General features: G+C 52.3%; 1 protein-coding gene across 7 annotated transcripts; it reads left to right on the top strand.

The window, feature by feature from the left end:
• The first annotated feature begins 6210 nt into the window (after positions 1-6210).
• On the top strand, positions 6211-23063 carry TAL1 (TAL bHLH transcription factor 1, erythroid differentiation factor). 7 transcript variants are annotated; one of them, XM_049879222.1, is made up of 6 exons: positions 7141-8373; positions 8999-9157; positions 12108-12257; positions 13069-13539; positions 14824-14918; positions 19414-23063. In XM_049879222.1, exons 4-6 carry the CDS (start codon positions 13070-13072, stop codon positions 19860-19862), a joined length of 1014 nt encoding a protein of 337 aa, XP_049735179.1. In that variant the 5' UTR covers positions 7141-8373; positions 8999-9157; positions 12108-12257; position 13069; the 3' UTR covers positions 19863-23063. The 7 variants fall into 7 exon arrangements, with proteins under 7 accessions (XP_049735173.1, XP_049735179.1, XP_049735175.1 ...); XM_049879218.1 differs by having other exon boundaries at positions 7141-9157; positions 12108-12242; XM_049879217.1 differs by having other exon boundaries at positions 7141-9157.
• The last annotated feature ends 304 nt before the right edge of the window (positions 23064-23367 follow it).

Raw genomic sequence — 23367 nt, 5'->3', positions numbered from 1 at the left:
CGCCTTTTTTAACAGTGCTGGGAGCAAAATCATTGATGCTGGAGCTGTCTGGGGTTCTCTGCTCTTGAGGACAGATGAGGTTAGGCACTATCCATTCCCTAAGTTTGGGAAGCAGCTTTAGTCTTCCGTATGCTTCTATAGGGAGTCCCTGTATGATGCAAGCAGTTAACATGATCAGCTGTTAACCAAAAGGCTGGAGTTTTCAGTCCACCCAGAGGCACCTGGGAAAAAAGGCCTGGCAATCTACTTCTGAAAAATCTGACACATATGGGGCTGCCATGAGTCAGAATCGACTTGACGGCAACTGGTTTTTGATGCTTCTCTAAGAAACATGGCTTACGGAAAGGGAACTGACTTTGAAACGTTAGAAGGCCCAGTGCTTTCTTAATAAGTTCCATTATTTCACATTGGCCTTTGCTGCAGATGGGGGTATTGAATGAGAGCAAAATTTGGTTCTCAAATATTTGTGTGCATTTTAAATCACCTGGTAGTTATTAAAACACAGATTGCTGGGCCTTATCCTTAGAGTTTCTGATTTAGTAGGCCTGGGATAAGATCTGAGAATTTGCTTTTCTAACAAGTTCCCAGGTGATGCTGGTGGTTCAGGGACCACACTTGGAGATCCACTGAATGAGAGTGAAGTCCCTGAGGATTCAGATGGCAGTGCTGCAGCTGGAGGAATGGGGATCACTCTCTCTGCTTTTCAAGCTTGGAATTCTGGGCTCAGGTCTGCTTACTTATAGGGCAGGGGTTTTTCCGGGGCAAGAGAGGGGGACAGAAATGCAGACAATGATTATATGGGGCAGTATGGGGAAACAACGACAGCTCCCCAAATCAGAGACCTTACCATTAAAAATAATCTTTCTAAGAGCTCTGTGATGTATGGACTGCTATTATCCCCCTTGGGGTGGCTCGAATGGTTTGTGCTTGACTACTAAAGATTGGTGGTTTGAACCCACCCAGTGGCACCACGGAAGAAAGGGCCTGGCAATCTGCTTCTATTAAAAGTACAGCCAAGAAAACCCTATGGAACAGTTCTACTCTGTAACACATGGGGTCACCATGAGTCAGAACTGACTCCACAGCAACGGGTTGGTTTTTTGGTCTACGGAAGAGAAAAGGGAAACTCAGAGGTAAAGTTACTTACCAGAATCATACAACTGGCAAATGAGGGAGCAGGGATCAAAACTCACGGCTGCCTGACTCTTCCTACTTGTTCTATTGCCTTGGAAATATCCTAGTCTGAAGCCAGACTGCCCCAGGTGGGAATCCTGGCTCCTCCACTTAGCAACTGGGTCTTCTTCACAAGTTGCTCAACCTGTCTGTGCCTCAGTTGGGTACCTACAAAACGCAGATAATAATAGTCCCTGCCTTATTGGGCTGTTGTAAGGATTAACTGAATCTATATTTATAAAGTACTTAGGACAGTACCTGGCACATACCTGTTGCCATGGAGTCAATTCAGATTCATGCTAACACCATATGTTATAAGGTAGAACTACTCCACAGGGTTTTCTTAGCTGTAATCTCTGGAAGCATGGACCACGAGAGACTTCATCTCACATACTTTGGACATGTTATCAGGAGGGACCAGTCCCTGGAGAAGGACATCATGCTTAGTAGAGGGTCATTGGAAAAGAGGAAGACCCTCAATGAAATGGATTGATACAGTGGCTGCAACAATGGGGTCAAGCATAATAACGATTGTGAGGATGGCTGCAGGACCAGGCAGTGTTTCATTTTGTTGTACATACGGTCACAATGAGTCAGAACTGACTGGATGGCCCCTAACAACACCAACCAACTTTATGGAAGCCAATCACCAGGTCTGCAGATCTCCAGGTCTTTCATCCAAGGTGTTGCTGGGTGGGATCCACCCATCAACCTTCAGGTTATTAGTCCAGTGCAAACCGTTTGTGCCCTCCAGGGACCTAGTAACTGCCCTATACATTTATTGAGGATAAACCTTGCTGCCCATCAGAGTGAACACACATCACATCCCCCCAGAGGACAAGTTCAGGGCAAAAGATCAGAAAAAACCCAAAAACCCACTGCTGTCGAGTCGATTCCGACTCATAGTGACCCTATAGGAAGGACAGACTGGAACTGCCCCATAGAGTTTCCAAGGAGGGCCTGGCGGATTCGAACTGCCCATCTCTTGGTTAGCAGCTGTAGCACTTAACCACTATGCCACCAGCAGTCCTGAGATGGTCTAATACCTAGAGGCAGGGTAGGCAAAAATACTTGAAACATGTCAAAAGCCTTGGATTGGAAGTTTAGGAGAACCCAGTCTTGCTGGAGCAGGAGAGGGCGCTGGGCAGGCTGGAGAATGGCGACCACGGCCTCAGGCCCAAAGCCTAGCTGGGCTGTTCTCTTGGCCTTCCTGGTTCTGGCCGCTCCAGGACCAGACTCCAGACTTACCAGTCTGGGTCCCAGCCTCCCCTCCCCCCTTGCCACTCCCGCCCCAGGCGCTCCGGGTTTCCTGCCCGACTAAGGCCCAGTTGGGGGCGGGTGGAGGAGGGGTGGCATTTCCTGGCGGGGCCCCGGACCACGTCACTCGCTCAGGGATATTCGGACAACGCGCTGACCGACAGGCACCAGATGCTATTTCGGGCGGCGCCCCGCTTGGTGCGCAGTTTCCGTTTTTTCTGCCGACTGTCGGAAATGAGGGAGGGGGGAGAGTGTAGACGTCAGAGCCCCCCGCACCAGGGGAGGGTTTGGGGGACGAAGTCAGGGGCCGCTGCCAGGCGGTGTTAGGATCTGGAGCTTCACGGGTGCGTATGTGTTGGAGGTGGGGGTGGTGAAGGCCACTTTCTCCGCCTCCCGCAGACAGATGGTAGGGCTGACAAAGGCCTTTCCACCTGCCAACCTGCCAGGATTCCTTCACGGCAGCCCTCGGAAGCAGAGGCCTCACTAGGAGTGGGGGTGGGGGCAGATAGGGCGCCTTGCCCTGGGCGTCGCGTGCATGAACTGGGAGCTGCTTGAGGCAGGGTGCTAATTAGCAGTTTCTTTAGTCGCTATGAGTCTGAATCATCTGGAGGGCCAGGGTTTGGTTTTTTTATTGCCCATCACAGTTTCCATCGCCTGCTGTGAGAGATCACTCAGCAATTTAACACTAATTACCCTAGGCGATATTTTACTTGGTAGATCCCTGCTTGGAGGGGCCAGGCAGGTCATTTAATGCCTGGAAAAGTAATCCAAAGGTCTGTAGATGTCTCAAAGACATCTAAACTCAAGAAGTTCAAAACCAAATGGATAATCCCTTCCTATGCTATTGACCTGCAGACCCCCCATCTCCAGGGCTAACACCTACATCTAGCTGGAGACCCAGGGGTCTGCCCTCTCCCTCACCCCCAAACCAAATCCTTACAAACCCAGTGTTCATGCCAAACACCTGTCCTCTGCACCGTCTCTTCTGGCAGCACCCCAGTTCAAGCTCCAATACCCCTCCCCTGGACCACTACATTGACTTCCACACTGGCCTCCCTGCATCCTCCCCACCCACACACATCCCTTCTCCACACTGCGGCCAAAGAGCTCTTTGAAAATGCAAATCTGATTCTGTATAGGATGCTGCACCTTCAAACCAACCAAACGAAATGGTTCAAAAAACCCTTAAAATGGCTCCCAGGTTTCCTCCAGACATACCGGACTCCTTTGTTGCTCTCATGAACCTACAGCCCTTCTGCTTCAACCTGCGGGTCAGCTGGTCCCTTAGCCCACCTAGAAGGCTCTTTTTGCTTTATCTACACCCGCACCTCCCACCCCAAGTCCCACTCTTAGATCTCAGTCCAGACATCATGTTCTCAGGGAAGTATTCCCCAGTCAGGTTTTCTGATACGCGAACAGTTGATCCCATTTTACAGGGGCTCGGAGATGAGAAATGACTTGCTCAATGGTTCTACAGCCCAAGGGTGGCAGAGCCGGACTTCAAATGGAGAATTATGTGATTCCCACTCTTCCTACTGAGTGATGCAGCCAAGCAAAGGCAATGGGGACCACAGCAGTGAAACAACAAATCCAACTGGGGAGATGCAAGGTTTCAGTGAGAAAGTGGCAGAAAGGTTGGGTCTCGAAGGATGGATGGGCTTTGCATGTGAGAGGAGGAGGGAAGTAAGGTAGGAGGACCAGTAGAAGCTAAGACACAATGGAAGCAAAGTGCAATTTGACTTGGGAGTATTCAGGCAGCCAGGACTGGAGCCTTGGAGGAGAGAGTGGGAAATGGGGATGAATAGACCATAGAGGCCCCTCCTCTGTGTCCCTGCTGAGTAGCTGGTGTGATTGGGCCAGCTGAGGCCTCCTGGCAAGTCCAGGAATTAGACTGTTTTTCCTAGGACACAGGCTGCCCTTCTCCTGTGGAGTTCTGTGAAAGTTATACATACGGCATCCTGACTTCTGTCAGAGAGCATATGAGAATCAGAGGGGACAGATTGTAGACCCAACCATGCCTTCTCAGAGACTGATGACTAGAGGGGTGAGGGCTCAGGCTAGGGGCAGACTATGAGCTCAATCCTTGACTAGGACTCAGTCTGTACCCAGACTAGGGGCTTTCCCCGGTTCTCAGACTCCAAATAGGTTCAAAACTAGAGATGCTGGAAGGGTAAAGCAGCCTGGCATGGTGGGTAGAGTTTGGGGCTGGGAGTTGGACACCTGGGTTCAGTACCTGGCTTTTCCTCTGCATCACTGGAGGACTTTGGCCAAGCCACTTCTTTCTGTGCCTAACTTCCTTCTCAAAAATGATAACTGGAACTCCCGTACGAGTGCCTAGGATGTTGTCTCAGTCCTTGGGTGAAGTTCCATAGATTACCACCTCCCACCACCACATTTTAAGGGCCATTTTATTTAATCCTTACAACTCTGTGGAAGTAGGCATTATCTCCCCATTTTTCGAATGAGGAAATTGAGGTTCAGAGCTAAGTGACTTGTAAGGTTTGATTTTTGTGCTCTTTTCCATTCCACCATGAAAAAATGAATCCAGATACCCTCCATAGGCTGAGCCCCAGGCACCCACCCCTCACTGAACTCAGATTCCTAGCCCACAGTTCAGATCTTGGTTCCTTCAATGAGTTGAACCCAAGTCTAGGGTCTGGCTGCTGCTCCTCATCAGTGGCATTCCAGAAAGGACTCTGGTACCAGGCTTGCTTCTAAACAAGGCACCACCACTAACTAGCTATGAAACATTGAGAAAGTTACTTTTACTCTCTGTGCATCAGTTTTTTCATCTGTAAATTGAGGATAATAATAGCAACAACCTCATAGGACTGTTTATGAAACTTAGTTGAGTTAATGTTTGTAGGGTCCTTAGAACAGTGCTTCAGTAGCAATGTTTGTTACAAATATTATGGGGAGAGGTGTTCCCAGGCTTTAAACTTTCTGACCCCCTCCCCACCCTCCCAGAGAGCCCTTTAGGTTTGAGCTCAGTCCAGGATATTAGGGCCAAGCAGGCTCCATTTTAGACAAGAACAGGACCAAGGCTGAAGGGCAGTAGTCAGGGAGAAGCTGGGGAGCCTTCTAGGATAAGGGGAACTTTCCATTGAAATCCGGGTGTCTAGGACACTGGAGAAAGCCCAGTGGCGCAGTGGTTAAGAGTTCAGGCTGCTAACAAAAAGTTCGGCAGTTCAAATCCATCAGCCTCTCCTTGGAAATCCTATGGGGTAGTTTTACTCTGTCCTTTAGGGTCTCTATGAGTCAAATGGAAGCGACGGCAACGGGTGTTTTTATTTTTGGACCCTGGAGAAAGAATGAATGAATACTGGGGAGAGGTTTAGGAGGGGATGGTTCAGAGGCAGGGACAGAATGCTGGAGTGAAAGTCGCTGAGGAAAAGTGTCTGGAAGGCCAAGGGAATGAGATCGTGGGAAGCTAAAGCTCCCGAGAGGCCTCAGAATCACAAATAGGGGCTGGACCCGCCTGGTCCTAGACAGCGCGCCCCTCTCTCGGTAGCGGATTCCGGAGCCGGTTCCAGCGCCGCGCAACCCGTCCCTACTCCCTCCGGTGAAATTGCCAAATTAAAATGAATCATTTGGCCCATAATGGCCGAGGCGCTTATCGGGGGCGGGCGGACCCGCGGCAGTGCCTTATCTCTGCGGCGCACACGGCCCCGGCGCGCCTCGGCCCATGCTAACGAGGCCTCGAACGTGAGCGGGATTAGACCGTGTCGGTAGAGGAGCCCGGGTGTCGCGCAGCGCCGGGCGGGGAGGGGGCGGGCGAGGGGGCCGGGCCTCGGCTGCTAAGGACCAGGCCTCAAAATGGCCACACGCGTCCCCCCCGAACCGGCAAAATGTGAGCATTCTGGCCTTTTCTACGCAAAAGGCAACCTGCGGCCTCCCAGGAAATTCTGCCTCAGTTTCCTCCCTCCGTCCCCCTCGCCCCCCGCCCCTCGCCCGCAGAAGAGGTCTTCGCTCTTTTCCACTCGGTTTCTTTCGATGGGGCGCATTTTCCACGACGCCCCCGCCCTTGCCGCCGCCGCCCCTCCCGCCTCGAAGACTCTCTTCCTTCCTTCCCCTTTTTCCTTACGCAATATACAGAAATGCGCGAGACGGTGGTTGGTTTTCATTTCTTCTTCGTGGTTGTGTGCATGCGGTGGGATTGTGAGAATGCGTGGATGCGAGCTGTGGCAATGTTGACTGTTTTGGAGTGAGGTCTTCTTGGCAATAGGTTGTGTATCAGAGTGTGATGGTGTCTGCGCTGTTTGGGTGTGTAGACTGGGACCCTTCAATGAGTTCTTTGCGTTTTCTTCGTTGCATATGATTATTCTTATCAGCCTTTTCTACAGGCGTGGGGTTTTGCGTGTTCTGCTCTAAGTTGGGCTATGTAGCCTTTGCCATTGTATTTGGATGGTTTCGTTGCTGTGTCGGGCGTGTGTGGTTGGGTTGTGTGTCCATGAGCGATTGTTTGACCGATTTCGTTGTGTCGGGTTGGACGGTGTGTAGGCCTGACCATACCGGTTTGTGGATCAGTGCTGGGTTGTGCTTACTTTGTTTTCCTTCTATTGGGTTGAGTCGTGTGTGGTCCTGGCCACATTGGGTTGTGTGCCTGTGTCCTTTAGAGGTGCTTTTGCAATCGCTGGAGTGGGGGAGGGAAGCGAGGGCGAGGGGGAGATCCAGAAGCTGGTGGGACGGCGGCGTGGGGGCGGGGATCGGGATTTCACATTTTATTCCAAATTATGATGTACTCGGGAGCCAGTGGTGGCGTGGATGGGCGGACGGAGCCTGGTTGGCCGCTGTTCTGTCCAGAGGCCAGTTTGTACCTTGGTGTTTGGGGTCTCCTTGGAGAGCAGCAGGCTCTTCCAGGCTCGAAGCTGAGCTGCGCTAGCCGAGGCCGGCGCCTTCGAGCCGGTAGCCTTGGGTTTCTGCTCGTGTCGCACACCGGCTTCGCCCATTTCTGGTCAGTTTCGCGGGTGCGGCCGCCGGGGTCTGGGGAAGAGGCCCTAAAAGGACAATGGGCGCATCCTTCAGGGTTTGCGCCTCGGGTGGGGACCCTCAGAATGGTCGGGGGGGCATTTTTCGACCCCCTTCCCGGGTGAGCGCCCTTCGTGCGTGGGTACGGGTGCCCGTTGCGTCGTGACGCCTGCCAGGTCCGGGTCCGTGCTGCCAAAGCTTGGGAAGAAAGGATTTTGTTTTGCCAGTTGTTGTTGCTAATGCTGGGGTCGTCATTATCATCAGCATTATCATTAACACCCTATTTTAATTAAAATGATCATCCAGGAGCGAGGCGGCTTGTCCCTTTCCTTTTGGCTCCTTTGGAGGAAGAACAAAGCGGCGTCCTCCCTCCCCTCTGTTTTTTAAGTTGCTGGGTTTGGGGTGGAGAGAATATGGAGATAGGGACTGACACCGAGGCTCAGCCTTAAAGCGAAAATTAACCCTGAACTAACAAACAGGGAGTGAGAGGATCCGCCCTCCCCCACCCCAATTTGGATTAAAAGAGGAGAAAGACAATCTCCCGCATTGGATTGAAACCGCAAGAAAGAATTATTCCTATATTTCCACCAACCCGGGGCAAAAAGAAAGAGGCCTCCGCAAATAATCCAAGACTTCGATGTATAATCATAAACTGGACGATTCAGGCAAAACAAATTAAACAAAACCCTGGTGGGGAGGGCAAACTAAATCCCGTTACACCCTCGGAAGCAGTGTCAGGTTTGTTTTTACACTCCATTTTGCCTTATTTATTGCTGTAACTAATTATTAGAATTCTCCCCTACTATGCCCAAGCACCAAAGAATCGAAAATCATTGCGTAGGGACGACGGAGGACGGAGGAGAAGGTGGGAATTCCCCGCCATCCCTGTTTTTCTTTTTCTTGTTCTCCCTCCCTGCCGCACCCCTGGTTTTTTCTTAACATGTAGGAAGAAAGGAACGGACCTGAATGGACCAGGTACACTGCCTTCCCTCCCCCGCCCCTTCTGCTCACGCCGCTGCGACTCCATTCCTTCGGGAAAGGACTGCCCCTGGAGTTGGGTTCTGGTTTCGCTTTGGGCTGGAAATAAGAGGTGGGGGTCAAGGAGAGAATGGAGGCACTCTGAGGTTCTGCCCCGTGGATCAGGGTTTGAAGACTTGATTCTCGTTTTCTGATACACATCCCCCAACCCATCCGCGGGGTCCCGGATGACCTCCTCTCTGTGTGGCTGCAGCCGGGTTCCGGAGGCAACCGCGTAGACACGTCGCGCTTAGAAAGCATACTGCTTTTCTGAAAGGGACGGATTCCGGTTGGAGGGTCTGAAAATGTTCCAAGAAGCCTTCCGGGAGGGCTTGTTGTTCGTGGACTTAATAGTTATTCCTGATTGGTCAGGTGTAGGGTTCTTTTGGGGGGGGAGAAGATACCCCCATTGGCTCCAAACACCTGCAGGTTGGAGGCAGAAAGCTAGTGGCTGTTCCTTGGACTGGTGGGTAGGGGCATGAGGTAATTCCCAACCATTGACCCCCATTACTCTCTCTCCCTCCCTCTCACCCTCTCTCTCTCCACCCCCATCTTTCCTGGAAACTCGCTGTGGGCGAGGCAGACCACACTGGACCACACCACAGCCTAACTGCTGGCCTTTCAGTGGGAAAGGGGGAAAGTAAAGACCCAGGTCCACAACCTGGACTTGGGCTCCCGCCCCTCTCAGGGGGAGGAGCGGAGATCCTATTCAGAAGGGCCAGTCTTTCTGAATATGCCCCAGGTGAGTTTTGGTGGGAAGAATGTCGGTGGAAGCAGTGTCCAGGGAGGCCTTGGGTTCTGGGCTGGCAGCGGGGAGGCTCAGAAGGGAGGAGAGGCCAGTCGCAGATTGGCGGGGGTGGGGGGGGGGGTGGGGGGTGGTGGTGTACGAACCCAGGGCTGGGAATCAGGGATCTGACTCTGCCGCTGGCTGCTTGTGGCCCCCAGCAGGGCCTTTCCTTTTTCCGGACTGGGTAAAACCAGCTGGTTGGATTTAGTCGTCCAGGCCTCACGCATCGGTCCTGGGTTCTGTGGACGTTTCATAAGACTCGTAACTTTGGCGCGGCTACATCCGGGTGGTAAGGAGTTGTGGTGGCGCAGTGGTTAAGCTCTCGGCCGCTAACCGAAAGATTGGCTGTTGGAACCCACCAGCAGCTCCACGGGAGAAAGATGTAGCAGTCTGCTTCCGTAAAGATTACAGCTTTGGAAACGCTTTCGGGCAGTTTTACCCTTTCCTGTAGGGTCGCTATGAGTCGGAATCAACTCCACGGCAACGAGTTTGGTTTTTTTGGTTTTTATATCCGGGTGGCGCAGGCTGCGCCCGGGGCTCCGGCAGGAAGAAGGCCGCAGCCGTACTGGCTAGCGCAGTTCAGACTCGGGTCTGCCCTGACCCCGGGCCTGAGGCCTAGGGCGGGACCGCGCGGGAACACCCCTCTATCCGCGTGGCGGCAGGGAAAGTGGTCCTGTTCGCTGGAGGTTTTGGTACTCGTGCAGGCTTGCGGCTCTCCCAGGGGATGGCGTGGGTGCGTGCGGTGCCACCGGCGGGAGGCCGGGCCTAAGGCGGTGGCTCTAACCCCGGACACTGCGAAGGCTGTTTTCATTTAAGAAATTCTCAGTGCTGAGGATTGAGAGCCGCCCAAGATCCGTTGCCTACCCCCGGGAGCTCTCCAGACCCCGGGCGGTGTTCAGGCAAACGCACGGAAATGTTCCGGCGGTCCCGCGACAGGCAATGAGGATCCAGTGTTGCGGGGCTGCTAGCTGGCTCTTAGTCGCGCAAACACAGAAGAGCCATAATGGTCAAATGCTCTAGTCTAGTGCCATTCATTCCGAAATCTTTCCTCTCGCCTCTCCGAATAAAAACAAGCTTTAAAATCATTCAGGCTTTCCTTTCGGTAATTTTAACCGAATTCAAGTGACGGAGTTTAGTCGCCGACAACCGTAGGTGCTTGTGAGTCCTCCGGTGGCTTCCTTCACGAGCTGCGCGGACCCCTAGCAGGGTTTGGGGTGGGGATCCTAGGTGCTTAGGAGCCCTCTTGGTTTACTTGAGGTCGGGGAGGGGTGGGGCGAGGTCGGCCATAGACCTTGGAGGCCAATCCTATGTTTCTCACAGGGAGCCCCGGAGATAGAGATATTTACACGCATCTGGAGAGGGCATTTAGGAGCAGGGTAAACTCATCTAGAATACCCGCTCCCCTGGCCCCTGGTCCCTCAGGGGCCCGCTCTTATGGTGAGAACGGCTAATAAATCAGAGGGTATAAATGTGTCCTAAGGAGAGCTTGAGCTTAGTCCAGCGATTGCAGTGCACACCGTGTGTCGCTTATTTAGAAGCGGGGACAGAAGCACGTGTCACTGGGGTGCGTCGGGACAGTGAGGTAGGGAGCCAGCCCCTTGAGACTTGTATATTTGGTCACAGGCTGATATATTTCTGATGAATTTCACCGTCGTGGGGAGGCGGGAGGTATACCTGGTACACCCTCTGGCGCGTTTCCAGTGGCGCTGCGTTTTGGCGGCGGGACGGCGATCACATACCGTTAGCTTTCTGTGAATACAGACCTATTGTCTCCGCCATAATCGTAAACTCTCCTCGAATGAAGCGTGGCCGACCTACTGCCTTTGTAGCTCGTGTGCACCAGATCACCGGGGATTTTGTCGTTTCTGGGCGGGGCCCGCGGGCCTAGCGGACCAAGGGCGGGCGCGCGGTCTGAATGGGACCTACGTCGGCTCGGGTGTCTAGTGGCAATTGGGCTGCGCTCCGGACGAGGCTGCGGAAGGTCCAGTCTCCCTTCTGCGGTAGAGGAATGGTTTCTTGGCTGACTCCGGTCCGGAGCAGTGCAGTGGCTGCCATGAGTGATTAGATGGACTCTGCTTAGGGCTGAATTGGACTGTTGTTGTTTTTTTTTGCTTTAAAATCCCCGATTTATAGAGCTCTGAGAGCCTTTTCTGAGTGGCGTCTTATGAAGCCTGTCGAATTTACTTTATATATATCGAGTATATTTTTATATGTCAACTATGTATATATGTGTGCATATATATATATGTTTGTGGTTTTATATATATATATGTGTGTGTGTATATGCAAAGTCGTTAAGAGCTCGGCTGCTAACCAAAATGTCGGCAGTTCGAATCCACTAGGCACTCCTTGGAAATCCAATGGGCCAGTTCTAATCTGGTCCTATAGGGTCTCTGTGAGTCTGAATCGACTCATGGCAACGGGTTGTTCCGTTATATGTATGCATACATATAATTAAAGCAACTTGCAAATACCCCCAAACTCTGGATTCAGAGTTTTGTGGGTTTTTTTGTTTTCGTTCTTGCTGGGGCTTGGCTCTATCATGATGGAAGCTGGCTAATGTAAGAACCCAAGCGCTTGCCGGTGGAGAGTAGAGGTGCAGTCATTCTGGAGTGCAGTTGTCTCGGAGTGTAGTGTCCGGAGCTCCCGCGGATCTATGAGCAAGTAGAGCAGAGTGGGATCAGAATTCTGGTCTGTCTCTATCCCCTGTAGTCTCCGTGCGACCTTGGGCGAGGTAGTCTCCTCTCTGACCAAGTCTTGTCATTACTAATTATTTGAGCATTTGCACACCGCTTTTAAATGCATAAACTTCCCATTTCCCAGAGGACACCAAGATGCGAGAAAGGGAGGAGGGTGGGCTGGAAGGGTTCAAAGACCTTCAAGTCGCCCTGCCTGCTTGTGAAAGGCTTGTGAAATGAGGCCCAGACCCCACTGACCTCAGGACCTCAGGAGCACTATTTAAATGCCCGGGCTCCATCGCTTCAGTCGCGCCGCCCTTCCAGACCAGGCATGACTTAGGAGTCCGGCTGAGCAGAACCAGGTGGAGTGCGGGGAGGTAGGGTCGGGATACTCTTCACCCCTTCCCAACGTCTCATCTCTGGGTCTGGGTGGGAGCGGCGCACTGAGTACAAGTGGATTTGCTTAGTGTAGACACACACTCGCAGTCCGCAGGGTGAATATGTGTGTGGGGGGGGGGCGGGGCGGGGGGTGCTGGTTCTTCTGGAAATTCACTGCCAATTGCGCCAGACTGAACCCCAGCCCCTGTAGCCTCCATTCCCCAGTATTCTACTTCCATCCCCGCGAAGGTTTCTGGGTGTATGTTTTTGGCGGTAGGCTGGGGGGGGGGGCATTGCCGAGAAGGGATGGGAGGTTCGAAAAGCACCCCACCTCTGCCCCACAGATTCCCCGCCCAAAACCAAAAGGGGGGCGGGAAGAGCGGGTGGGGGATTGTGTTCCCTCCTCTTCCCTTGCGGCCTGAGAAGGGGGACAGGGTGATCATTCTTTCTCTTTCTCTCGACATTTCCTTCCTCCTTTTTTCCCTTCTGTTTTTCTTTCGCTGGCTCCATTCCTTTTCTTCCAATGTTTCTGTCTTTCTCCGTCTGCCTTTTTGACCCTCTCCGCCTCTGTGTCTCCCAGGCACACCACCCTCCCTCTTCTCCCAGCCCAGAGACCCCTTGTCTCCCCCGCCCTGGCCCCGCCCTGCCTTCAGGCCCCTAGGGCGGGTGTGTGTCCACTTGTCTCTAAGTTGTCCTCACGTTTCGGTGCGTGAGTTACTCTCTCTACCCTTCACCCTTTTACCCCACCCCCACGCCCGTGAGCCCAGGGCGGTTGTTAGAGCGGGTGTCCGCCTGTCTGTCTACCCACAGGATGACGGAGCAGCCGCCGAGCGAGGCGGCATGCAGTGACCCCCCGCTAGAGGGACGGGACGCGGCTGAGGCCCGCATGGCCCCCCCGCACATTGTCCTGCTGAACGGCGTCGCCAAGGAGACGGGCCGCGCGGCCTCCGCAGAGCCCCCTGTCATCGAGCTGGGCTCGCGCAGTGGCCCGGGGGGCGGCCCCGCCGGTGGGGGCGGTGCTGTGCGAGACTTAAAGGGCCGCGACGCGGCGGCGGCCGAAGCGCGCCATCGGGTGCCCACCACCGAGCTGTGCAGACCTCCCGGGCCCGCGCCAGCGCCAGCGCCCGCGCCCGCGCCCGCGCCCGCGCCCGCCTCGGCCCCGGCGGACCTGCCCGGAGACGGCCGCATGGTGCAGCTGAGCCCGCCGGCGCTGGCGGCCCCTGCCGCCCCGGGCCGCGCGCTGCTCTACAGCCTCAGCCAGCCGCTCGCCTCGCTCGGCAGGTCAGGGCGGCCACGGGCACTTCGGAAGCCCACTGTCCTTCTCCCGGTGGGGGCGTGCGGGTGGAGCACAGAAAGGGAGGAGGCTCTTTTAAACCCCTGGCTTTGTAAAGCCTCAGAAGCTGGAGGCCCGCGTGTGAGAGTGTGTGGGGGGCAGGTGGGGGGATGCTCTGTGACTGCGTGGTGTGACGAGTGTGTAAACCGAGGTGAGGGTATGCAGGCATGTGCCCGGGAGTGAGCAGGTGAATAGTGTGCTGTGTGTTGGTGGGGGAGATGGGGAGTCGGGTGAGTGTGGTCCCAGGCACGAGTGTGTCTCAGTGTGCTCCGGTGTCATTTGCTGCTGATGGATGTGAAAGTGTTCTGGAAACTGCGGCATCTGTATCAGGTAAGAGATAAGGATCTGAGGGAGCTTGCAAGAAGACACCCTCCTCTACTCTGCTGGAGGCCCTGTCTGGGGTGGAGCTGGTCCTCCTGCTCTCCAGAGCCCCTTTCTGCCCTTAGCTGAGACCTCAGGTCCCACCTCTCTTCTGCCATTGGTGTAAGAGTATCCATTTCCCTACTGGGGCTGCTGTGATGGTGGAGAAACTGAGGCAGGGTTGGGATGGGGGACAGAAAAATGAGGCAGAGAGGCATAGTGGGGACAGCCAGAGAGTCAGGGAGAGACCCTGAGAAAGAAGCCATGGAAAGCCCAGAGCGGGTGATGGCAGACAGTGGCTGGGGGTGCAAGTCTGCTGTGGTGAGTCAGGGTTTCCTGCCTGTTGTCTGTCCATGTGCCCCATGGAGCCATGGTGAAGGGGCTGGGGTTGGAGCAGTGTGCCCTTTGTGGGGGGAGTTGTACACTATCAGGGTGTGAAGGCCACATCTACTTGCATGTGCCCTTCTTTGGGGGTGGAGCCTTCAGTGTGGAATGTGTGCTTGTGTCTGGGGGAGGGGTGTGTCTGTGGTGTATGCGTGATTTTTTTTTGTGTTTGCTTCGTGTGTTCACTTCTGGTTTTGTATGTGTGTTTTGTGCGGAGGGTGCATAGGTGTGTGACCCTTCTCCCTTTGCTTGTCTCACTAAAGAGAGAGAATGGCAGCATCTGGTGTAGTGTCTGTGTGCGTGCGTGCCTCTGTGTGTGTGTGTGTGTGTGTGTAATGCTTCTGCTATCTCCAATTCAAGTGTTAAGGGACCAGGGTGGTCCTTGTTTTTCCAGGGAGGGGCGTTCATGTGGGGAGGATAACTGAAGAGCTTCTTTCTCTCCTCCACTCTTCCTGTGATCTTGTGATCTGACCTGGTCCCTCCCACAGCGGGTTCTTTGGGGAGCCTGATGCCTTCCCTATGTTTGCCACCAACAACCGTGTGAAGAGGAGACCCTCTCCCTATGAGATGGAGATTACTGATGGTGAGTCTACCCCACCCTCACCTGGGTACCTACCCCTCATGCTGGCTAGAGCCCTCTGAGGAAGAGCTATTCTGTAGGTGTCTCACACAGATGGGTAGGCCACTTTGGAAACCCCACCCTGCAAAGCCCCTCATTCTGTAACTGAGCTGGGGTCAGGGGATGTCATGGATGGGGCTGAAGAGCAACAATCCCAGCCAGGGAGGAGGGGACATAAGGGAGAGGCACATAGGGGAGCTTAACCCAAACCTCTGGCATCAGTTCTAGTCTGCACTCTGGGCTCCCTTCCTATACTTTGACAAGGATGGGGGGGGGGTAAAAACACATGGTGTCCCTTGACTCTATTCAGTGATCCTCAGGGATTGCCTGCCCTTCCTCTGAAGTATTTGTCTGGTTGTCTTTGGAGTCTGGGGTCTGCTTCCTGCTTGGAATTGTATGCTTACGGGCCTCCTCCCAGACACCTCCACTGTGGGGCTCTCTTGTTCCCTGTTCCACACTCTGGGCAGAGACCTAGAGTACGCTTCCTGACATCACAGATTCTACCCGCTCCCTAGCTTCCCTGGCGTGGACATGGGGGGCTCAGCACTGCTGTTGTGAACTGCCTGAATACTCTTTGCCCTGAACTTGGGGCAAGAGGTTGGATGAGTGGGAAATTTGGAGAAACTCCCACCCCCTTTTTGTGACTTGATGCAGTAGAAGGGTCCCAGCACCAGGGGGCAGGAGAGTAGGCTCTTCAGATCTGCGGGATTTTGAGCAAATCCTTGGAGTTCTTGGGGCTTCAGCCTGCCTCGGGTTTGGGACTGCTGTAGGAAGGGCAGCTTGAGGCCTTGAGCCAGGCTGAGACTTATGCAAGGAGCTGGCAGAGGGGGATGTGTATCAAGTGTGTACTGAGTGTAGGCTTTTGGAGGGAAGCTTTCTGTGGTGCTCTGGAGAAGAGGGGACTAGAGTCTAGACAATAGAACAGATTTCCGAAAGACCCAACACACCTGGCTCACAGGGTGTAGACCCGAGACGGAAGGATGATGGGGGTGTCAGTGCTGCTAAGTTAGAAAGAGGTCCACCAGGCTAAGAGAGATGGGGGTAGCCAAACAGGAAATGGGCAGGAGAAGCTCTGAAGTTCCCCAGGCAAGCGCCATTTTCTACAAGGGCAGAGGAGGCGGGAAATCTGTCACAATGTGTGTGTGTGTGTGTGTGTGTGTGTGTGTGTGTGTGTGTGTGTTTGTAGGGAGGGGAGGAGGTGGGGTGGGAGTTTGGGGGGAATGCTGGAGTATAGGGAAGCAATTACCCATAAATGTTACAAGTATTTACTGAGCACCTACTTAGTGCCTGGTCAGAGAGACAAAGGATGCTAGAGGGATGGACAGACTTAGCAAAGAGAAAGGTGTAGGGAGGTGTAGTTCTCTGGGAGGGAGCTAGAGAGGAATAGGCAGAAATGTGGGTGAAAGGGAGGCTATAGGGTAGCGGGATGTGCCCAGGGGACTTTGAAATTAGAGACTGAACCAAAAAGAGTTCATGGAAGTGGAACTGATGTAAGATTTACAGTCAGGATTTTATGTGAGTTGCTTGTCGGGAAGCTGTTTTGGGGACTGTAAGCTCCTCCCCCTCAGAGGCTGGGACCTCCTTAATACTGGGGATCTTATCTATCTTATTCACAACCCTACTCTTAGTCCCCAACACAGAGCTGCAATTGTTCAAAGGGTAGCATGGGGGGAGGGAAACAGTTGCTAACAATCATTACTACCGTTTATTAAACACCTACGATGCACCATGGTGGCGCAGTAGTTAAGAGCTATGGCTGCTAACCAAAAGGTTGGCAGCTCAAATCCACCAGCTGCTCCTTGGAAACCCTGTGGGAGCAGTTTACTCTCTCCTATAGGGTAAAAAAAAAAAAAAAATTTTATTCTTTATAAGGTCCCTATGAGTTGAAATTGACTCGACAGCAATGGGCTTTGTTTTACACACTGTGGACTTCGTGTGCTCAATTTTTAGGTAACTCTCACCAGATGCCCAAAAATAGTATTATTGTTTCCATTTTACAGATGAGGAAATTGAGGCTCAGAGAGGTTAATTAAGCAGCCTGCTCAAGATCACACAACTGAGTCCCAGACCATCCGCGTAGCATTCATTGGTTGGAGTCCTGGCCTCCTCTGCCCTTTCCTCTTCTGGAGTCTGTCTAGCTTTAGCTTTGACAGCAGTCATAAAGCGCCTCCTCCATCCATCCAGGGACTCCCTCTGGACCACCAGCAGTAGCTGGACTGGTTCCCCCGCTATCCTAGCTGAGGGATTCCCTCCATCTGGCCTGGAGGCCAGAGAACAGCAAGTTGTTTCCTTTGAGGCAGCCTGGGGTAGGACTGGCCAGCAGGTGTGCTGTGTTTTCCTGGCCTGGGTCTGGCCTCTGACAAAGTGTCAATTGGGCTGGAGCCTGGTAGGGTTGGAAAGACAGCTTCAGAGGCACCGTGGACAGGGGAAAAGTGACACTACCTGGGCAAACATGGTTTCCGTGTGTGTATGTGTGTGACAGTGTGTGAGTGTGTTGTAGCTATTGTTGGGTGTGGTTGAGTGGATTCCAACTCATAGCAATCCCATGTGACAGAGTAGAACGTGTAGGAGAGAGAAAGAGAGACGATCAAGCAAGAAGTGTCAGCATGGATCAGCCGGGTCACAGGACTGACCACTGAGGCAAAGTCTGCCCGTGCCCTGGCCTCAGCCTTCTTAACTGTAAAACAAGCAGGGGAACTTAGATAATGTCTTAGCCCCTCCTCTCCCCTCCTCTTCTCCTCTACCCAAGTTTCTACATTCTGAGGTCTGGTTCCAGGGGTTCCTGAAAGAGGGCAAATAACTATCCCAGGACTAGCAGTGCCCTCAGTGCACGGAGCTTCTGAGGACTGCCATGAGCCTGGCCCTGGGCCTCACTGTTGCAGAGAGAAGCATCGCCTTAGCCCAGGAGCTCAGGAGCACTAGCAGGGCCCTCCTCTGTGTTCCTCTGGCTTTGGGCATCACAGGTCAGGCACAGTGCTTCGCACACTGTAGGGGCTGAATACCTGTGTGCTGGTGTCTGCCACTGCTCTACAATCTTAGTACACAGAATGCTAGTTAATATTGGTCCTATTCGTAATCAGTGGGTTGTAGAGAGGGGAGATTGGGGCAGACCTTGGAAACCTGCCTAGGGCTTCAGGCCATAGCTGTGCACGACTATCTCTGTACTCCTCTCTTTGAGGAAAGAGTCCACAGGGAAGGCCTTTCCACTCTGGTCTCTGCCTTCCCCTCCATTCTCCACCTGCTACCACAATAAGTCAGTCAACAAAACGTTGACTAAGCTCCTACTCGTGCTTTCCATCACCCTTAAAATAAAATCCCCACATCTCACTGCAAGGCCCTATAAGATCTGGACCCAACCTACCTGGATCTTGTGCACACTGGTCTAACCAGCAAGCCTCCCTGGGAAAACATGGTTTTCAAGTGTGTGTGTGTGTGCGCGCGCACATGCGCGCGCGCGTGCGCGTAGGAGAGAGAAAGTCTAGCCAGATTGGCTTTAGCCATTTTCCAGCTCAGAGCCTTTGCATATGCGTTGCCTCTGCTTAGATGCTCTACTCTTTCCGCTCCTCTGCATGACTGGTTCTTCTTCAGCCCTGAGTTCTTACACGTGTTACCTCCTCAGAAATGCCTTTCCAACTATCTTAGCTAAATGTGGTGCCTGCCATAGTGCCTAGTTGTTAGTAAACATCTGCCGATGAATAAGAGTACCTGAAACCCATTGCCCATGAGTTGATTCCCACTCACAGCAACCTTAGAGGACAGAGTAGAACTGCCCCACAGGGTTTCCAAGGAGCAGCTGGTGGATTCAAACTGCCAACCCTCTGGTTTGCAGCCATAACTCTTAACCACTGTGCCATCAGGGCTCCATGAATAACAACAGCTAACATTTATTGTTTAGTCTGAGGCAGGTATTGTCTTAAGCATTTTACTTGTTAGTTATTAGATCCATGTGACAACCTTATAACAACTCTCCATTTTACAGATGGTTTTGAGCACAGAGAGTTCAAGTAACTTGCCTATAGTCACTCAGCTAGTGAGTAATGGGAATCGAACCCAGGAAATCTGGCCCCATACTCTGTCTTCCTAACTAGTACGTTGTGTGGCTTCTTGGCACAACTGAATAAATGAATGAATGAATAACTTGGTCCCTGTCCTCAAATATCTTACAGTCCAGAGGAGGAAAAAACATAAAGTCGTAATCTAGAGTGATGGAGATAAAGGAACTGTAGGACCATGGTGCTTGGTTAGATTTGTCTGTAGTGGTTGAGGAAAGGCCTCAGAGAGGAGGAAACACAGAGCTGGATTCTGAAGGATGAGTAAGAATTTTCAAAGTAAAACGGAAGAAGGCATTCTAGGTTTCCCATGTTTCCCAATGGATGGTTTTTCTTTTCTCCTGCAGATTCCGCTTGGGGGATCTCCGGCCCATTCTCCTAACTGTTGTCCTCCTATCCCACCAACCCAGGTCCCCACACCAAAGTTGTGCGGCGCATCTTCACCAATAGCCGGGAGCGGTGGCGACAGCAGAATGTGAACGGGGCCTTTGCTGAGCTACGCAAGCTGATCCCCACGCATCCCCCAGACAAGAAGCTCAGCAAGAATGAGATCCTCCGCCTGGCTATGAAGTACATCAACTTTCTGGCCAAGCTGCTCAATGACCAAGAGGAGGAGGGCTCCCAGCGGGCCAAGCCTGGCAAGGAACCAGTGGTTGGGGCTGGTGGGGGTGGGGGTGGGGGTGGTGCACCCTCAGATGACCTCCTGCAGGACGTGCTCTCCCCCAACTCCAGCTGTGGCAGCTCCCTGGATGGGGCAGCCAGCCCAGACAGCTACACAGAGGAGCCAGCACCCAAGCACACAGCCCGCAATCTCCATCCTGCCATGCTGCCTGCCACTGATGGAACCGGCCCTCGGTGATGGGTCTGGGGCCACCCAAGGGACCAGCTAGGAGGGTACCCTTAGGCCACTGGGATGGTGGGCTTCAGGGCAGGTGAAGCAAGCCTTGGGCAGCTCTCAAGTGGGCAGTGAACTTGATGAGCTTTTCTCGATGTCTGAACTTTGGGAAGCCCTAACTGACCCTGGGGTGGACTTTTCTGTTTACTGGCCCAATAGGATAACAAAAAAATGGAGCAAAGTGGTAGGTACTTTTTATGAAGACGGCACGGTCTTCCCCTTCCCCCAAATCCCTAAGACTGCTTTCGGCCTGGAGTTTGGGAATCCTGTCTTTGTTGAGACCTGGGGTTGTCAGCTTTCCCCTGGGGCATCCACCAGCCTCTGCCTTGTCTTCAGCCCCTACCATGCTGGCTGGGGTGGCTTATGTGGCCGCTTCTGTCCAATACGTAGGTACCCAACAGCTTCCCATTTCTTAAGCCCCATCTTCACCCAGGCCTATGCTGATCCACCCAGCTCGACAGCTGCTGCAGAGAGTCCCAAGACTTCAGGTGCCTTCTTCAGGGCCTGGCTGAAGAAGATGGCCAGTGGACACAGCCTGCTTTCAGCTAGCTGGGCCAGAGGGGCAAATAGCCCTTACTCCTTGCCCTGGGGATCAATGCTCTGCATCATCCCCACTGAGACTTGCCTTCCTGACCCTTGTGGCTGTGGGGACTGAGTCTGCAGCCTGTGCCCTGTCGGGCTTTATGTGAAGGCAGAGAAAGGGCTCTGGGAAAATGATAAAAAGAGAAATGGAGCAAAAGATATTTTGGGCATATGGGCTTCAAATCCAGCTGGTGTCTCAGAGTGACATGCCTGTATTCTCAGCTACATGTCACTGTTCATTCTGGTGGGCATGTGCCAGGGTGTTGATGGCATACGCTGGTGCTGAATAGATGTAGCCCTGTCTGGGCGTTCCCCTAGATGCTTAGAGGGACCTCCCTGCTACAGGATGTCTGCTTGCTGATGGTCTGGTCTATATCCTGAATTGAGCACAGACTCTGTCCTATGAATTCCTTGCATTTGGATTTTTGTTTAACTTCAGTTTTTTTCAGTTATTGTTGGGATCTTTAGGTCTCCATATGACCCAGGATACAGCCCCACTTCTAGAGCTTGGGGAGTCCAGTCAGATATCAGGCCCTGGCCAAGACCCAAACACATATGCATTCACTTGGCCAAATATTAAGCATTCCTAGACTGTGCAGCTTTCAGTCATCAAGGGTGTGTATGGGAGGATGACTTCATGCAATAGGAGTGTCCCACTCAAAAAGTTGTACATGAAATCTTTACCCTTCGTCTTTTAAAGAAATACAACAGCAAGTCCCTTTGTAAAGTGAAGAATCCTTTTGTAGAGTGGACTACTGCCCCCTCATTTGTCTCCTGTGTCTATCAAGATGGTAAGATGTGGTTTTCATAAGGCTAGGCCTGCCTGTAGCTTGCATTCCAAGCCCAGGGAACCGACTGCACAGAAGCCCTAGATACCTGTTATTGTACCCTCAAGTCATCCCCAGCCCTCCGCCACCAGGTTCTGCCTTTGAGGTCAGAGGAAAATGCCATTTTGTGCAAGAACCCATCACTCTGGCTGTCAGGAAAGCCCCTTGCATGTCTTGAGTTTCAGCACAGTGGCTTTCCCTGGCAGTGTTGGGGCCTCAAGTCCAGCCATATCCAGTCCGGTCCGTGAAATGATCCCTGCTCCTCTCCTCTTGCTTTTAAGTTCTGAGGTCCAGTTTTTGGGGATGGTAGCAATGTGGTTAACCCTTTGGGCACTCTGACTCCCTATCCCACTTCAGCCCCTGAAAACCGTATTTTGATAAACAGCATTGGTTCCTTTCCAGTGCTTGGAAGGGCCTTTGAGAAATTCCATCTGTCTAAAGATGGAGCAGCTGCCCTAAGTTCTGAGACTCTGCTTGCTTCCCAATGGATTAATTTGATTTGGGAGTGACAAGTTGCCACACTGTGGATGGGTGTGTGGATTTTACAAGATGGATTATACATTCTATCAGGAACTCAAGCTTCTAGTTTCCTCTTCTCCCAGACTTGTGGTGTGACCTGGATAAGCTTTCTGAGCATCGGTTTCTCATCATATACCCTGGTCTGGCTTGTGTCTTAGGACTATGGATTGAATGGGGATCATGAAAGTAGAAGGAATTTGAGACCAGAAAGAGCTATGTTACCCTCAATATGAGTCCTGCAGTAGGGTTTCCCAAGCTGAGTCTGGGATCTGGGCAGTGGTGTAGTCTGCTTGATTGCACAGCTTTTGGGTCTAAACCACTTTTGCCTGAGTTATCTCGATTGTCCTCATTTCCCCAGATTGTCTTCATTTCTGTCTCATTCCAAGGCAAGGGATAGGAGTGAGAGTGGAAAGGAGATATAGGAACATGGACAGAATGTAAAATATACTTCTTACTACTCAAAATGGTCCTGGGGTAGAAAAGAGCAAGGCTCAGGTTTTTGTGAGAACTAAATAAGAAGATACACAATTTTATTTTCATTTCTACTTACCACCCCATACCCTTCTCTTCCCTCTATCTCCTCCTTACCCCTTGAAGAAATGGCAGCATTCCAAGAACAGTATCTATATAAAAGAGAAAAAATATAAAGTTAATAAAATTTTGAGGAGAAAAAAAAAAAAGAATGTCACGCTATGGAACATTCTGAGAACAGAGATGAATGTAATGACTGGAGGGAATCACACCTTTTAAGAAAAATTCATATTCTTATTATTTGTAGTTGAAAATGACAAGATGGTACAACCTTTTATCCTCTTCCAAAAATAAAACAAAGGGCACAGCATCTATAGTCAGCTGACAACTATTTTGGCCTTTTGGGGGTGGGTCTAGTCGTACTTGGGATTTCAATGGTACGTGGCCCCCTGCCAAAGGCTTGCCCCCTGCCCATGTACATAGCGCAGTGTTTCTGTGGGCGGGCCCAGCACTTTCCGTCAATGTTGTACTGTATGTGATGAATTGCGTTGGTCTCTGCATTTTTCTGCAGAAGAGGAGTAACCGCTCCAGGTACCTTGACCTATGTACAGCCCGGAGGCCAACACTGTGGGCGTGTGACTCTTTAGCAAACAAACCCATGTGGTGATGATGTGTGTGTATATATATATATATAAGGATATATCGGGAAGATTTCTAAATAAAAGTTTTACAAAGGGACCTGGACTCTGCTTGCATTTTGCACCCCTAGGCCTGAGAGTTGGGAGATTAAAAGAAAGGCATGGCAAGAACTTGGCTCCTCTGAAATGGGGGGGATCCCAGAGAGCATTGGAAGTTCAGTGGTAGAAGCCTTGCCTTCCATGTGAGAGATCCAGGTTCAATTCCTGGCCAATGCACCTCAAGCGCAGCTTCTGTTAGTGGAGGCTTGGGTTTTGCTATGATGCTGAACATGTTTCAGTAGAGCTTCTAGACTAAGACAGACTATAAAGAAAGGCCTGGCAATCTACTTCCAAAAATCAGCCAATGAAAACCCTATGGATCACAATGGCCCT

The sequence above is a fragment of the Elephas maximus genome, chromosome 3 (genome assembly GCF_024166365.1).
Source record: "Elephas maximus indicus isolate mEleMax1 chromosome 3, mEleMax1 primary haplotype, whole genome shotgun sequence".
NCBI lineage: Eukaryota > Metazoa > Chordata > Mammalia > Proboscidea > Elephantidae > Elephas > Elephas maximus.
This window is presented reverse-complemented; position numbering and strand designations above follow the sequence as displayed.

Bases quoted from the DNA above. Each gene is read 5' to 3' on its own strand.
- TAL1 (XM_049879216.1), top strand. The intron at 13,540-14,823 runs GTCAGGGCGGCC...TCCCTCCCACAG, and splicing joins CCGCTCGCCTCGCTCGGCAG to CGGGTTCTTTGGGGAGCCTG. The intron at 14,919-19,413 runs GTGAGTCTACCC...CCACCAACCCAG, and splicing joins TGAGATGGAGATTACTGATG to GTCCCCACACCAAAGTTGTG.